Genomic DNA, 17515 nt, shown 5'->3' with positions numbered 1-17515 from the left:
CAGATAAGCCAGTTTTTATTTTGTTATATATTTGTTTGTTGGGAAAAATAGAGTTAATTTGGATAATCTACTAAAATATTAGGTAATAGTATAGATGGCACTGGGATATGGCAAAAACCACAAATGGTTTGGGAATGCTTTTCAGAAACTCTTTTATAGAGCATAAGTTATTTTAGGAAAGAACTTTGTATTGGTCTACAATTCATTTCAGTTTTAATAAGGTGACTGACAAGAAACAGGCACTCCATAAATACTAGTCATGTGGGTGAATCCACTTGACCCAAAATAATCACCTTTTAGTACGAGCCAACCTAAACACCCATATCCTTCATGCAGCTACTTCTCTTTTGTTTTTTTGTTTGTTTGTTTTTGGTTCCTTATGTGCTTTTATTCTTTAACTATTTATTTATTTTTATTTTTTATTTTTGTTGGTAATTGTAGCTGGGATTATAGGTGTGTGCCACCATGCCTGGCTAATTTTTTTTTTTTTTTTTGAGACAGGGTCTCACTCTGTCGCTCAGGCTGGAGTGCAGTGGTGTGATCTCGGCTCACTGCAGCCTCCGCTTCCCAGGTCCAAGTGATTTTCTTGCCTCACTCAGCCTCTGGAATAGCTGGGATTACAGGCACCACCACCACACCTGGCTAATTTTTGTATTTTCAGTAGAGATTGGGTTTCACCATGTTAACCAGACTGGTCTCAAACTCCTGACCTCAAGTGATCCAACCGCTTCCGCTTCCCAAAGTGTTGGAGTTACAGATGTGCACCACTGTGCCAAGCCATATTTTTATACATAGTGGGTGTAGATAGTAGATATTTTGATATAGGTATGCAATGTGAAACAAGCATATCATAGAGAATGAGGTATCCATCCCCTCAAACATTCATCCTTTGACTTACAAACAATCCAATTACACTCCTTATTTTAATATACAATTAAGTTATTATTGACTACAGTCACCCTGTTGTGATATCAAATAGTAGGTCTCATTCATTCTTTCTGATTTTTTTGTACCCATTAACCATCTCCATCTCCTGCCCCACCATAGCTCCCCACTACGTTTCCCAGCCTATCCTTCTACTCTCTATGTACATGAGTTCAATTGTTTTGATTTTTAGATCCCACAAATAAGTGAGAACATGTGATGTTTGTTTTTCTGTGTCTGGCTTATTTCACTTAACATAGTGATCTCCAGTTCTATCCATGTTGTTGCAAATGGCTGGATCTTATTCTTTTTTATGGCTGAATGGAACTCCATTGTATATATGTTCCACCTTTGCTTTATCTATTCATATTTTTTTTTTTTGAGACAGAATTTCACTCTTTTCACCCAGGCTGGAGTGCAGTGGCGCCATCTTGGCTCACTGCAACCTCCGCCTCCTGGGTTCAAGTGATTCTTCTGCCTCAGTGTCTCGGGTAGCTGGGATTACAGACACCCGCCACCACACCCAGCTAATTTTTGTATTTTTAGTAGAGACTGGGTTTTACTGTGTTGTCTAGGCTGATCTTGAACTCCTGACCTCAGGTGATCCGCTTGCCCTGGCCCCCCAAAGTGCTGGGATGACAGGTGTGAGCCATCGTACCCGGCCCATTCATCTGTTGATGGACACTTAGGTTGCTTCCAAATTTTAGCTATTGTGAACAGTGTTGCAACAAACATGGGAGTGTAGATATCTCTTTGATAGACTGATGTCCTTTCTTTTGGGTATATACCCAGCAATGGGATTGCTGGATCATATGGTAGCTCAATTTTTACTTTTCTAAGGAAACTCCAAACTGTTCTCTGTGGTGGTTGTACCAATTTTCATTCCAACCAACAGTGTACAAGGGTTCCCTTTTCTCTACATCCTTACCAGCATTTGCTATTGCCTGTCTTTTGGATATAAACCATTTTAACTGAGGTGAGATGGTATCTCATTGTGGTTTTGATTTGCATTGCCCTGATGATCAGTGATGTTGAGCACCTTTTCATATTCCATTTGCCATCTGTATGTCTTCTTTTGAGAAATGTCTGTTCAAATCTTTTGCCCATATCTGATTGGATTATTAGATTTTTTTCCTATAGAGTTGTTTGAGCTCCTTACATATTCTGGTTATGAATCCCTTGTCAGATGGGTAGTTTGCAAATATTTTCTCCCATTCAGTGGGTTGTCTCTTTGTTGATTTTATCCTTTGCTGTGCAGAAGTTTTTTAACTTGATGTGATCCTATTTTTCCATTTTTGCTTTGGTTGTCTGTTTGTTGGGGGGTATTGCTCAAGAAATTTTTGCCAAGACCAGTGTCCTAAAGATTTTTCCCAGTGTTTTCCTTTAGTAGCTTCATAGTTTGAGGTTTTAGATTTAAGATTTTAATCTATTTTGATTTATATATATATTTTTTAGACAAGGTCTTGCTCTGTCACCCAGGCTAGAGTGTGGTGGCATGATCTTGGCTCACTGCAACCTCCACCTCCTGGATTCTCATGCCTCAGTCTCCCAAGTAGCTGGGGTTACAGGTGTGCGCCACCACGCCTGGCTAATTTTTTTATATTTTTGGTAGAGACGGGGTTTCACCATGTTGACCAGGCTGGTCTCAAATTCCTGACCTCAAGTGATTCACCCACCTCGGCCTCCCAAAGTGCTAGGATTACAGGAGTGAGCCACCACACCCAGCCGAGGGTTTTTGTCATGAAGGGATTTTGAATTTTATCAAATACTTTTTCTGCATCAATTAAAATGATAATATGGTTTTTATCCTCCATTCTGTTGATATGATTGACTGATTTTTTTTTTTTTTTTTGAGGAGTCTCGTTCTGTCACCAGGCTGGATTACAGTGGCGCCATCTTGGCTCACTGCAACCTCCGCCTCCCGGGTTCAACTGATTCTCCTGCCTCAGCCTCCCCAGTAGCTGGGATTACAGGTGCATGCCACTATGCCCAGCTAATTTTTGTATTTTTAGTAGAGACAGGGTTTCACCATGTGGGTCAGGCTGGTCTCAAGTTCCTGACCTTGTGATTTCTGATTTTATTTATTTGAATCTTTTCTTTTTCTTAGTCTGGCTAAAAGTTTGTCAGTTTTGTTTAACTTTTCTATTGTCTTTTTCATTTCAATTGCATTTTATTTCTGCTCTGATCTTTATTATTTCTTCTATTAATTTTGGGTTTTGTTCTCCCTTGTGTTTCTAGTTAAGTTTCATCATTAGATTATTTGAAGTTTTTCCTCCTTTTTGATGTAGGCTTACACTATAAACTTTCCTCTTAGTACTGCTTTTGCTGTATCCATAGATTTTGGTATGTTGTGTTTTCATTATCATTTGTTTCAAGAAAATTTTCAGTTTCCTTCTTGATTTCTTCATTGACCCACTGGTCATTCAGGAGCATATTGCTTAATTTCCATGTATTTGTTTTTTCTTTGTGTGTGTGTTTTTTTTTTTTTTTTTTGACAGAGTTTCACTTTTGTCGCCCAGGCCGGAGTGCAATGGCGCGATATCTCGGCTCACTGTAACCTCCACCTCCCAAGTTCAAGCGATTCTCCTGCCTCAGCTTCCCAAGTAGCTGGGATTACAGGCATGTGCCACCATGCCTGGCTAATTTTGTATTTTTAGTAGAGACGGGGTTTCACCATGTTAGTCAGGCTGGTCTCAAACTCCTGACCTCAAGTGATCCACCTGCCTTGGCCTCCCAAAGTGCTGGGATTACAGGTGTGAGCCACTGTGCCCTGCCCATGTATTTGTATAGTTTCCAAAATTCCTCTTGTTATTAATTTCCAGTTTTATTCCATTGTGGTTACAGAAGATGCTTGATATTATTTCAATTTTTTTGAATGTTTTAAGACTTACTTTGTGACCTAACATATGATCTATCCTTGAGGATGATCCATGTGCTGAGGAAAAGAATGTGTATTCTGTAGCTTTTGGATGAAATGTTCTATAAATATCTATTAGATCCCTTTGTTCAGTAGTGTAGATTAAATCTGCATCTTTCATCAATAAAGATGTGTCTTTATTGATTTTTGGTCTAGAAGATCTAGCCAGTGATGAAAGTAGGGTGTTGAAGTCTCCAGCTATTATTGTATTGGGGCCTATCTTTCTCTTTAGCACTAATATTTACCTTCTATACCTGGGTGCTCCAGTGTTGGGTGTATATATATATAATTAATTTATATATATGTATATATGTATGTATGTATGTATTTTTGAGATGGAGTCTTGTTCTGTCGCCCAGGCTGGAGTGCAGTGGCGCGATCTCAGCTTACTGCAACCTCCACCTCTGGGGTTTAAGTAATTTTCCTGCCTCAGCTTCCTGGGTAGCTGGGATTACAGGTACCTGCCACCATGCCTGCTAATTTTTTTTTGTATTTTTTAGTAGAGACGGGGTTTTGCCATGTTGGCCAGGCTAGTCTCATACTCCTGACCTCAGGTGATCCACCCACCTTGGCCTCCCAAAGTGCAGGGATTACAGGCATGAGCCACTGTGCCTGGCCCGAATATATATTTAAAATTGCGATATCCTCTTGTTGAATTGACCCCTTTATCATATATAGTGAACTTTGTCTCTTCTTTGAGTTTCCTCAGCACAACTATTTTGAATTCTCTATCTGAAAGGTCACATATCTCTGTTTCTCCAGGATTGGTCCCTGGTGCCTTATTTAGTTTATTTGGTGAGGTCATGTTTTCCTGGATGGTGTTGATGCTAGTAGATGTTCTTTGGTGTCTGGGCATTGAAGAATTAGGTATTTATTGTAGTCTTCACTGTCTGGGCTTATTTATACCTGTCCTTCTTGGGAAGGTTTTCCAGATATGTGAAAGGACTTGGGTGTTGTATTCTAAGCTGTTTCTGCTTTAGGGGTCACCCATGCCCAGTAATGCTGTGGTTCCTGCAGACTCATAGAGGTGCTGCCTTGATGGTCTTGGACAAGATCTGGGAGAATTCTCTGCATTACCAGGCAGAGATTCTTGTTCTCTTCCCTTACTTTCTCCCAAACTAACAGTCTCTCTGTTCTCAGCCACCTAAAGCTGGGGGTGGAGTGACACAAGCACCCCTGTGGCCACCACCACTCTGACTGTGCTGTGTCTGACCTGAAGCCAGCACAGTACTGGCTTTTGCCTAAGGCCTGCCATAACCACTCCCTGGTTACTGCCTGTGTTCGCTCAGGGCCCTGGGGCGCTACTATCAGCAGGTCGCAAAGCCAGCCAGGCTTGTGGCTTTCCCTTTAGGGCAGCGAGGTTCCCCAAGCCCCTGGGCAGACTCAGAGGTGCTCTCCGGGCATCATGTACTAAAGTGGAAAACCTTAGAAGTCTACCTGGTATTCTATTGTATTGTGACCGAGCTGGCACTCAAACCACAATTGCAGTCTTTCCCATTCTTCCCTCCCCTTTCCAAAGGCAGAGGAGTCTCACTTTTCAGCCACCGCCACCCCAAGCCATCAGAAGTACTGCCAGGCCGTTAAGGCCCTAGGGCTGTTAAGTCAGCTCATGGTAAACACTGCCTGGCCTGCAACCCATCTTTCAGGACACTGGGCTCCCCTCTGGCCCAGGGCAGGTCCAGAAATGCCATTCAAGAGTCAAGTCCTAGAGCTGGGGACCCCAGGAGCCTGCCCAGTGCTCTACCCAACTGTGGCCGTACTGGTACCTGAAGCCAGCAAGTCTCAGAGGCTCACCCAAGGTCCTGGGTGTCACTGCTGGCTATTCAGGGCCCAAGGGCTCTTCAGCTAGCAGGTAATGAATGCTGCCAGGACTGGGTCCTTCCTTCAAGGCAGTGGGTTCCCTTCTGGCCCAAGGTGTGTCTAGAAATGTCACCTGGGAGGTAGGGCCTGGAAAAGGGACTTCACAATTCTGACTGAGGCCTATCCTTCTGTGGCTGAGCTGGTATCCAAGATGCAAGACGAAGCTCTTCCCACTTTTCCCTCTCCTCTCCTCAAACTGAAGGAAGAGATCTCTTTCGGAGCCATGAGCTGTGCGGCCTGGGGTTAGGGCAGGGGTGATGCCCGCACTCCCTTGGCTGATGTCTCAGTAGGCCACGTGCCCCACGAATCCACTGTTTCTGGGCCTAGTTCAGCACTAGGACTTACCTAAGTGTTGCAGTCTTTATGGCCTAGACTGACATTCAAGTTGATTTAGAGACACAGAGCACTGTAGCCCATGGTGGTGAGGTTTGGGGGAACTCAAGTTCCCACTGCTGGAATTGGAGATTCCCCTCAGGCTTGGCTGGTTTAAATGCGTGGTGATTCGGGACTATTTTTCTGACTCTTCAGTGCTTCTTTCAGCAATATGAAGATAAAGCCAAGTACTACGAGGGCCTACCTGATTTTTGGCTCTTCTAAAGGTGTTTTTTTCTGTGTAGATAGTTATTAACTTCCTGTTCTTGTGGGGCACGGGTCTGGTGGAGGTTGATGGGTGGAGACTTCTATTCTTCCATCTTGCTCTGCCTGTCTTCTGTTGATTTCAATCCAGAAATACTGTTTGACTGTTGCTGTTTGAGAGGTCGTAGTAGCTAACTTGCACATCTGTGTTTGTGGATCATCGTGGTGTGTGTCTTGTCTTTGGGCAAGCCTCTGCTCTTCAGACAACACCTCATAAACAGGTGCAGGAGCAGCTCTGCAGGGACAGCACTCTCACTCATCTGGAAGACTGCCCTCTGGAAGCTTTCAGGAAAGGCCCCTGAGAGCACAGTCACAATCCAAAAGCCACGTTCTTTGTTTATTTTTATTATTATTTTATATTATATATAAAAATATATGTATTTTTGAGACAGAGTCTCACTGTGTCACCCAGGCTGGAGTACAATGACACAATCTTGGCTCACTGCAGCTTCTATCTCTTGGGCTCAAGGGATCTTCCCGCCTCAGCCTCCCAAGTAGCTGGGACTACAGGTGCATACCACTACACATGGCTAATTTTTTTGTTGTTGTTGCCCAGGCTAGTCTCAAACTCCTGGGCTCAAAGGATCCTCCTGCCTCACCCTTCCAAGGTGTTGGGATTACAGGCATGAGCCACTGCACCCAGCCTATTTTTTTTCACCATATTAAGAGTCATATCTATTGGCATTTAATGTTCAGCTCTTCACAAACTTGATTTTTCTAGCTTTCTAGGCAAAATGAAAATGATGGGAAATTGCAAACTTAAAAGAGGTGTTTGGAAGGTGTTTTAGATATGATAGCAGACCACCAGATTTTGAAGGGGGCCGGCAGAAAATGTGAAAACTCTCTACTGCATTGTATTACTTGGCATTCCTTATGAAGAATGTTCGTAATGTCTCCTGCTTAAGAGGGGGTGGGGGAGTAGTACATTTTAGCAAGATTTTCATCAAAAAACATCAACATTCAAGATATTTTGGCACCAAAAAGGAGAAGTGCCTGGTTTCTGGAATAATAACTTGAGGTATATGTTATTCCCTAAGAAAGGCATCACTCTGTGCCTCTGGCCTCGAGGCAGTTATGAAAACCTTCATGACACATCTGAAGTACTATGTAGACTAGATCCCTCAAAACCCTTCAGCCAGTAAGGAGCATTGTTACCAAGCTTAGTTGGAAGCCCAAATAGACAGAAGGTGCTGTTTTATTAATACTGCATTTTCAAATATCAGCACAAATGTATTACATGACCTTACATATGTTTGTTCAGCATTTTACAGCTTGCAGTAGGTATTTGTATCCATCATTCCACTTAGTCCTGATGTCCCTGTGTAATGGAAATCTTTTCTCATCAACTGATGGAGCACTAATTAAGTCTTTTTCATGGCTGCATGATATTCCATGGGAATAGATAACCCACATTTTATTCAAGTGTTTCCCTGTAGGTAGACATTTACTTTGTTTCTGATTTTTTGCCATTGTGGACAAGTCTTGCAATAGATATACTTTACATATGTCCTCACATCTGGTGGTTATATTTCCGAGCATTGGGATTACAGCAGGAACAATATCCAACTGTGGGATTCTTGGGTCGAAGGGTATACATATTTTTAATTTGAATAATTTGCTAGTTTGCTTTTCAAAAATGTTGTAGCAGGTCAGGTGTGGTGGCTCATGCCTGTAATCCCAGCACTCTGGGAGGCCAAGGCAGGTGGATCACCTGAGGTCAGGAATTTGAGACCAGCCTGGCCAACATGGTGAAACTCCATCTCTACTAAAAATATAAAAATTATGTTTGGGTGTGGTGATGGGCGCCTGTAATCCCAGCTACCTGGGAGGTGGAGGCAGGAGAATCGCTTGAACCTGGGAGGTGGAGGTTGCAGTGAGCTGAGATTGCACCATTGCACTCCAGCCTGGTCAACAAGAGTGAGACTCCGTCTCAAAAAAAAAAAAAGTTGTAGCAATTCATATTTCTATCAGCAAATGATGAGAAATAATTATCAGTCTTTTAAATGTTTGCCAGTCTGATGAGAATAAAATGGCCTCAATTTTTCTCCTGACTACAAGTAAATATGAACATCTTTTTTTTTTTTTTCTTTAAGAGCCAGGGAAACAGTGTGCTGCTCAGGCCAGGCTTGAACTCCTGGGCTCAAGTGATCCTCTCACCTCAGCCTCCTGAGTAGCTGGGGTTGCAGGTGCTTCCCACCACAACCAGCTAATACAAATATTTTTATGTGAATTGTCTGTGAATTCTTATGTGAATTATTCTCTATGCATTTCCCCATTGAGTTGTATATCTCCAAAGAAGATATACAAATGGACAACAAGCACGTGAAAAAAATGCTAAACATTGTCAGTCATTAGAAAAATGCATATCAAAACCACAATAAGATACTATTTCGACCAGGCATGGTGGCTCACACCTGTAATCCCAGCACTTTGGGAGGCTGAGGCAGGCAGATCACCTGAGGTCAGGAGTTTGAGACCAGCCTGGCTAACATGGTGAAACCCCGTTTCTACTAAAAATACAAAAAATAAGTCGAGTGTGCGGGACATGGTGGCTCACGCCTGTAATCCCAGCACTTTGGGAGGCCAAGGGAGGTGGATCCACGAGGTCAGGGGATCGAGACCATCCTGGCTAACACGGTGAAACCCGGTCTCTACTAAAAATACAAAAAATTAGCCAGGTGTGGTGGCGGGTGCCTGTAGTCCCAGCTACTCGGGAGGCTAAGGCAGGAGAATGGCGTGAACCCGGGAGGTGGAGCTTGCAGTGAGCCGAGATTGTGCCACTGCACTCCAGCCTGGGCGACAGAGCAAGACTCCATCTCAAAAAAAAAAAAAAAAGAAAAAAATTAGCCGAGCGTGGTGGCACACTCCTGTAATACCAGCTACTCGCGAGGCTGAGGCAAGAGAATCACTTGAACCTGGGAGGCGGAGGTTGCAGTGAGCCGAGTTCGCACCACTGCACTCAAGCCTGGTGACAGAGTGAGACTCCATCTCAAAAAATAATGATAATAATAATTTAAAAAATAATAATAAAGTTAATGATATTTCTTTTCTAAAGTTCTAGGAAAGGAAAGTGGGTGAGAACGTGGTAACTTTTTTCTTTTTTTGGTTTTCAGTCATGCAGCTTTGCTTCATTTAGATTTAAAAAGGTTCCCTAAAGGCCTATGATGAAAAGTTGTCTTCTATTGAAGTTTCCAGTGTTGAGGGGAGATTAAGGCAACAGAGAAAGTTCCAAAAATAAAAAAGCCCCAATTATTATAGTAGCTTCTTAACACCTCAGCTGTGAGTCCCTTTTCCTCTCCAGTCCATGGTATGCAATATTGGGGTGTTAGTCTCAGGGAGCTGTGTCATTATGACACTGAGTGCACAGCCTCACAGCAGCATCTCCCTTCAGCTCCTCCCATATTCATTGTGCCTCTTGCCCTCGGGCCTGGCTCCAGCCACAGCATCTCCCAAGGATGTGCCTGCCTCCTCCTGCTTATGGCCTTTGTCCTGGCTGCTTCCTCTCCCTGCAACGTTCTTCTTTGCCTGCATTGTCAGATGCTGCCCGGCTTTCAGGATTCAGCTCATGTGCTTTGACGTGCATAGCCCCTCTTAATCCTCCCCAGCACCCTTTGATGTAAACACTGTTATACGCATTTACAGATTACACAAGTGTGTGTGTGTAATGTGTTTATGTGTGTGTAAACATACCCATTTTACAGATACAGTGATAGAGCAAACAGAGGCACAGAGATTTTAAGAATTTGTCTAATATCACACAAGAAGTAAATCAAGGAGCTTATTCCAAAGCCCATGCTCTCAACTACCATCCAGTACCAGCAGAGTTGAAAGCAGCGTCTGATTGAGACATACCATGAAGCTATAGTGTAAACTCTCAAAAGCAAGACATGTGAGGAAGCTTTGCTAAACCATTTTTCTCTGTCTTTCCTCTTTGGGTCCAGGTTGAAGTAAAGCCATATGTGCTGGATGATCAGATGTGTGATGAGTGCCAGGGCACACGCTGTGGTGGGAAGTTTGCCCCGTTCTTCTGTGCCAACGTCACCTGTCTGCAGTATTACTGTGAATACTGCTGGGCGAGCATACATTCCCGAGCCGGGCGGGAGTTCCACAAACCGCTGGTGAAGGAGGGAGGCGACCGCCCTCGTCACGTCCCGTTCCGTTGGAGCTGAGCCACGGGCCGACCCAGCCACAAGTACTGGAGTAGATAACAAGGAGGGAAAAGAGAGGGCACTGCCTCAGGGCTTACAGTGTTCTGGAAATCTGTGCATTTGTTCTCGATTTTTAAAGAAGAATTGGGTCTTTTTATTATTATTATTATTATTATTATTATTATTATTATTATTTACAGTCATATTACTGAACTCAGTGTCCAGTATAATGCAGAATTGCAGAGTGTAGAATGGTACTGATTTGCACTTTGATTCACACCTTTGTCTGCTTGGTACCTTAATTTTTTATATCTGATTTGTCACTCGTGACAGTATGTAGACTGCCATTCTCATCAGCGGCCGTCAGGCTACTGTCTGTGATTCTTTTGTTTGTTGTTGTGGTGGTGTTGTTCTGATTGTTTTGAACTGGAGCATGCACTTATTTTCAGAAACTTAGAGAGTTGCCCCTAGGACAAGACTTACCAAAGGTAATACTCGTGAGTAGGTGGCAGATGTAGCAAAAACTTCACAACAATTCAGCAATCATTAGTTCGGGTCACTTAGAGTAAGGATAACCCTTCATGAAAATAAGCCTTTAGTTGCTCTCTATTTTGACTTGTAAGGATACCTCATAAGCTGGATCTTTTATTTTTCCTTCATGTTTGATTTTTGTTTTGCCGAGGATTTTGGTTAGATCTTTTAGTATTATGTAAATTTATGCTGCAATAGCTTTTGCTGCTATTAAAATGGTATTATTAATACCATAATACTCTATTCAGGCTAAGATATCGATTAAACACAAAAACCCAACAACACACTTTTGTGATTTTAGGGATACAGTCAGCTGCCGAACGGAGATCAGAATAGACTTCAGAAAGCTTCGGTGGAAGGTCACTATTTCTGACTGCATGTTTACTTAATCAGGTTGCTGCATGCAATAAATTTTATATCCAATGTCTAGTATAAAACGTTCCCACAATGCACAAATTAAGAATCTATATAAGCTATAAAAATACTCATTTTTAAAAAAAAAGTTTTTTTCATTCGAAGAATTGGTAATTGACCGGAGGAAGGCATGCCTCAATAAATGGAATGCTTTGAATGGGAAGAGCCCATAACAGAATGACCTATATTACAACCGATATAAAACCTAGGTGTAGGATATTCTTCAAGCAAATTTGTGGATGGTAGATGAAGTACTTTGCGGTGCTCTGTTATATATTGTGCAATTTATTTTATATAGTAAAGTGATTATGTCTAACTGTGATCAAACTTAACTGTTTAAAGCCTCTGTCAGACATTAACGAACTTGACAGTTCATAACTGATATATTATAAACTAACACATGAGCTCTTAGTTACAATCTCTTAGTGCTTGCACCATTTTACATAGCTTCAGACCTTGTCCAGAAAACCAAAGAGCTCATCTTAGCTTACAAACACTAAGAATATATACAGGATATAGAGATAAGTTGTCAGATTGACAAACTAGGCACATTTTTAAGAAAGTTGTGTAATGGTGATGCTAAAGAAATGTCTGTACAGAATAAGATGGCCTGGGCAGAGTTGGTTGTCTGGGTGAGAAACTAACTACTTAATTCCCTGGATTTATCCTGTTAAGCTTGAGTAGAATGAAGGCCTGCTAGCACTATCGTGGTCTAGAATGAAGGCCTGCTAGCACTAGTGTGGTCTAGAATGAAGGCCTGCTAGCACTAGCGTGGTCTAGAATGAAGGCCTGCTAGCACTATCGTGGTCTAGAATGAAGGCCTGCTAGCACTAGCGTGGTCTAGAATGAAGGCCTGCTAGCACTAGCGTGGTCTAGAATGAAGGCCTGCTAGCACTAGCGTGGTCTAGAATGAAGGCCTGCTAGCACTAGCGTGGTCTAGAATGAAGGCCTGCTAGCACTAGCGTGGTCTAGAATGAAGGCCTGCTAGCACTAGTGTGGTCTAGAATGAAGGCCTGCTAGCACTAGTGTGGTCTAGAATGAAGGCCTGCTAGCACTAGCGTGGACATTTTTCTAGCATTCACCCTTGGGCTGCAGATAGTAATATATAAACACACACAATGATTGCAAGACTATGTAAATCTTTTTTTAATCTTCTTCCTATGTTTTGGAATTCTGGGGACAATCTGACTGGATATGACACTGCAGAATAGATTTAAGTTGCTGTGTTTTCTGTGCTGTGATGTCCTTGTACTGTCTTAAGTTAGTGTTGCTTGTTTTTGTTTTGTTCTCCCATGTTTAGTTGCAATTACTGGCTCTCAAGCTATAGTTTGTTTTCAAAAAGGAAAAACAAAATAGTTTTTTACTGGATTAAAAATGCTTATTTTAGAATCCTCCCCTTTTTGACGCTTTTTGGTAATAATTGCTTTTTTCCAGCCCAGGTGTGGTTTTGTTTGTTTTTTTTCTATGTTTGTGGGTTTTTTTTCACCTGTACAAGAAATTTTGTTATGCACTACTACTTTTTGTATTCTAGACAGTTTTCAAAAGTTGGCAGATTTTTTTTTTTTTTTTTAAGGAAAAAGGCATGCTTTCTGACTGACATGATCTTTTGCAATACCTCAATTTTGAAATATAGGAAAGAAAATGATATTTTCTAAGTAAGTTTATTCAGAAAAATATATATTAATTTAATTCTGCAAGAAAATGATTTAACAGATGGGTAACTTTATTTTTTTCATGCTTATTTGTGTTTTTTGAAAATGAAGAAGTTAGAGCTTTATAACTATAATATTAAAGATCATATCTAACCTACAGAAATCTACCTAATTATGTGAAAGAAGCAAAACTTTTTGAAGAAGCACCCCTCTTTCATGTATTAAAATAACACTGAGATTTTTTAAAAAGCTGGAAGATTGTACAGCATAAAGCTAAAGTGAAGGCAAAAAACATTGTCCTGAAGAATAGGTTACAAAAAATAAACTCCATTTGGTGCTGAAAGTTGTGAATAGATGGTGGAAACTACTTTCCCTTAATTTGTATATTTCTAATCAAGTGTTGATTGTGCGCGACTGACCAGGATTGTGAAAGAGTTCTTCTGTTTGTATTTTTTTAAAGAGAACTTTTTTAGTTTATTAAATTATAACATGTTCCCTTTTGTTTTGTAAATAAATGTGCCCCCAAGTTGTTAATGTTATATTAAAAGAGAGGGTCCTTCAAAAAAATTATTTTTTAAAACACAGAGGTGTTCTGACCTGCAACTTGACTGGGAAGCCCCTGGGTAACACAGGTCCTGCTGTGGCCTTTCCTTGGTGTGACACTTGAACTAGTCGATTTTTTGAAGGCTATAACCTAACCTCGACTATTTGTTGTTATGTGCAATACTGTTTGTACTGTTTGTATAAAAAATAGAAAAAAAAAGAAAAGAAAAAAGGCATAAATCTTTATTGCAGATTTATTTTCATTGCAAACTTTAGACATTGTGATTCACTGAAATCATTTTTCTACTGTCAAATATGTACCTTTTCTTCATGCTGGTATTTTTTCAATAGTAATGTAGCCTTTGTACTGAGACAAATTTTCATTGTTATTTTTAGAAAGATTTTTTGCTAAGAAAAAAATTAAACATATTTACATATTTTTCATTTTATTTCGTATTTTCTTTAAGGAGTGCTTTCTCAATCATTAATAGAGTTGTTTCTGGGAGGGACTTTCATATCTGGTCAATGTCATAATATTATTTTGTATTTTTATTGGAATAAATTAATTTTATGATGCTAATTCTTTAAAAGTTTATTTTTTTCATTTTCAGTTATTTTTGAAGCTAAAACCTTTGTAATATTGTTACTAAAGTGTCTAGTTTTTTGAAATGCAAAGCTTTATGTATTAACTTGCTGATGTGGTTTACAATAGTGTGACAACGATGAAAATGGTTGGTTATGTAAAGTGATTGGAAATGTAATGGATAATTGGGTAATAAACTGACAGAATGAGCAGAACATGTGAGATTTTGAGAAGCCTTTTCCTTTATCACAGTGGTTTAGTGTAAGACTAGGGATGTCACAGTGCAGTTCTCTAGGGATGTCATGGTGGATTTATACAACACCAGGTGCAGCCAAACCTGTGGCCCTGAGAATGAAGTCACCCAACCGAAATACCACTGGGTTTAAAATCTGGCTAAGTCAACAGAATGTTTCATTGCTTTTTCCCCTCTAAGTCTTCATTATGTCGTGTGTGTGTGTGTGTGTGTGTGTGTGTGTGTGTGTGTGAGAGAGAGAGAGAGAGAGAGAGAGAACCTGCCACCAACTGCTGTCCTTGTGTGAGACAGTGCCTTTCTCCCAGGCCGAATCTTTTATGTGCACTGACAGTGGTGATATCGGAGTCATACAGGAAGTTGCTAAGAGGACACCGCCTTTGTGATGTACTGCAGACCTCACCTGCAGGGTCTCACTCATGCTGCCTCCCTGTAAGGCTCAGTTGGTGGCACTGAGGAAGCACACTCGGATGTCACCACTGTCTGTGGACCCTGACTATGTGTCGGGTTGCATCTTCCTCCACACCCATGCCTGCTTCCTGTTCTGGTGCCCCTTGTTTGCCTTTCATTGTGGCAACTGTGTGCATGATCTGTCTGCCTTTCTGCTGCTGCTTTTTAACACCCTCCTCACCTGGAAGCTGGGCAGTTAAGGCACAGTCATTAACGTGTCATTGCAATAGCACCTACAGTCAAAGCAAAAACTACAACTGCAAAACTGGTGTTGCGTAAACAGAACAGCCAATGACTTGCTCCAGATAGATGATATGTTTCTGCTAGTGGTTGATGGCCTCTTTCAGCTCCATCGCTAAAGAGGCGAGGTTCATCAATAACTCAGAGAAACTTGTGTCCAGAGTTGGTCTTGGGTACGCTCTATGTATTCAGTTTTGTAAATAATATATAGATTAGATCAAGTTGTGATGTAAAATTTTAACTCAAATTGGGTACTACTGGTTGGAATTTTACATTAACTACAAATAAATGATTAGGAACAGAAGAAAAGAAATTGGAAAATTCTTGCTTAGTGGTATAAAGATTATGCTTAGATTTCTGCCTATATCTTGTGTTTTATAGCTTGTTAGTGAGGCATGGGCTAATGCAGAATGTACTGCATTTATGCAATTAGCAAATAACTGCTAGTTTTCATTTTATCTATTATATTAGCAACAAAAATGGCATTTAACTGGGTAAAGCTCCTACCTAAATATTTGAGTATTGTGACATCTCTACTTGCAAGGTTTGAGTGAAAGATTAGTCACAGATTAGTGAAAAAAATGTATCTTTTTGTTAAAACTGGCTTATTTGAATGGATTGTTGCTTTTCACTAGCTTGTATGGTATGTCAGCTAACATTTCTTTGTTTTTTTTTCTTTTATAATAACCAAACTTCTCTATCTCAGCTGCAATAGTGTTCCATCTTACCACAGAGTGTTTTATAATTAATGCTGTTGACTTTATACCCCAAAATGGGTCAAGAAGTGGCTATATGATTCGGGGATGTTTAAATTTGTATGACGACAAAGTTAATTGCAACAAGTAGAAAACTTGGGTGCTAACACAGGATAACTTCTGCTCTTTTTCTTTCCTGGATATAGTTCTGTTGGGGTATAAAGTATTAGGTATTTGTATTTTTTGCTGTCAAAATAATGGACTTAACTTTTAGAGTGTTCACAGCTAAGATCTCTGTATTTGTTTTTCAACTAACAACTAATTTTAAATGTATTGTATCTTTTATTACCTGTTCTCTTAGATTGTTTTTTGCTAGTAACCCTTACTCAGCTTCTGCCTTTGGGGCTTGGACTAATATTGCTTGTATGGAACTACAGTACTGTGACTAAACATGGAGCTCAATGCAGCTACTGCTTACAACTGCTTAAACTTTGTAGTTTGGACTTCATTTTTTTCTGTAATAACAACTTATTAAATCTAGTTGTATGAAGTACTGACACTTGTCATCCTTTGCATTTGCTGAGGAATAACTTGGAGTATATGGTTCACATCTGGGAACATTGGTGCATTCCAATTTGCTTAACTCTTTTTTTTGACAAATCCCTTTAAAGCAGACTAAGTACAGCAGAATTCACCCTTTCTGACACAAGTAACACTCATTTATGAAAAACACCCAAGTATATTTGCAACAAAGTATTTGTTGACACATGTGAACACACTTTTTTAGAGGTGTAGTTGAGTTTTTATGCCAGACTTGCTACATGAAACCAATTCTCAAAATCGCAACCAAAACTGTCAGTGGAAAAGTAGGTGTGCCGCTTCGCTTCATCTTTCACACCTGGCTCTCCGATTTTTCAGAAAATAAGTCTTTTAAAAATCCCTATCGATTTTGGGTGTGCTAGAAGCCATCTCCTAGGTACTGACTAATCCATTTAGAAAACCGATCACAAGTGGCTGCACCAGCGAATCCCCTGTGGGGCCTTCAGAACAAGCAGGGACCAGCGTCCCCCCAGCCCGGTCCCTGAGACAGATTCACTTGGTTTAGGCTGGGGTCTGGCCACAGGTATTTTTCAACTCCCCGGCGATCACCCCCATGATAGGAAACCGCTGTGTCGGTGTCTCGGGCCCGTGCAGCGCCTTCCTATGGCGGTCGAGGCCAGGCGCGCCCAGTACGCCTGGAAGAGGACGGGGCCGCTGGAGAGCCGCTCTGCAGAGCGACGTGGAGCGGCTGGGGGCGTCGGGTCTTGTCTCAGGCTCCCTGCCAGGCCGCCCCACCCATAGTCTCCCGCCCGCACCCTTTCGGTCCCCGCTCCGGGTCCCACGTTCTGCCCCTCCCGCACCCAGGGTCCCTGGCCTGAGCGGTGGCGCAGTTCCTCCTGGCCGCAGCCCTGCAGGTAAGCTCACCCAGGCCGGTGAACCGCGCCCCTCCGTGCCACCGGGCCTGAAGGGCAGCTCAGGGCCCACCCTGGGGGAGTCGCTCCCGGCTCTGCGCGAGGCTCAGCTTTGCACGTTGCTCTATTCAGCACTAGCTTTCACCTGGCAGCGAGCAGGTGCCCCCTATTCACCAAGGGAAACCAGGAGGCTCAGCCCTTGTGCCGCTGGGATCGGATGG

At 41.6% G+C, this 17515-nt stretch overlaps 1 protein-coding gene across 14 annotated transcripts in view; it reads left to right on the top strand.

Annotated features, from left to right (window-relative positions):
- The window catches only part of CPEB3 (cytoplasmic polyadenylation element binding protein 3), a 240203-nt gene extending 225780 nt beyond the window's left edge, over nt 1-14423 (top strand). For all 14 annotated transcript variants that reach the window (XM_054522629.2, XM_054522627.2, XM_054522633.2 and 11 more), the window contains one exon: nt 10279-14423. In XM_054522629.2, the coding sequence (XP_054378604.1) occupies nt 10279-10506 (228 nt within the window). In that variant the 3' untranslated portion in view covers nt 10507-14423. The remainder of the gene's footprint in view (nt 1-10278) is intronic.
- The last annotated feature ends 3092 nt before the right edge of the window (nt 14424-17515 follow it).

Source organism: Pongo abelii, chromosome 8 (genome assembly GCF_028885655.2).
Source record: "Pongo abelii isolate AG06213 chromosome 8, NHGRI_mPonAbe1-v2.0_pri, whole genome shotgun sequence".
Lineage (NCBI taxonomy): Eukaryota > Metazoa > Chordata > Mammalia > Primates > Hominidae > Pongo > Pongo abelii.
Note: the sequence above shows the minus strand (reverse complement) of the source record. Positions and strands in the feature narration are given on the sequence as shown.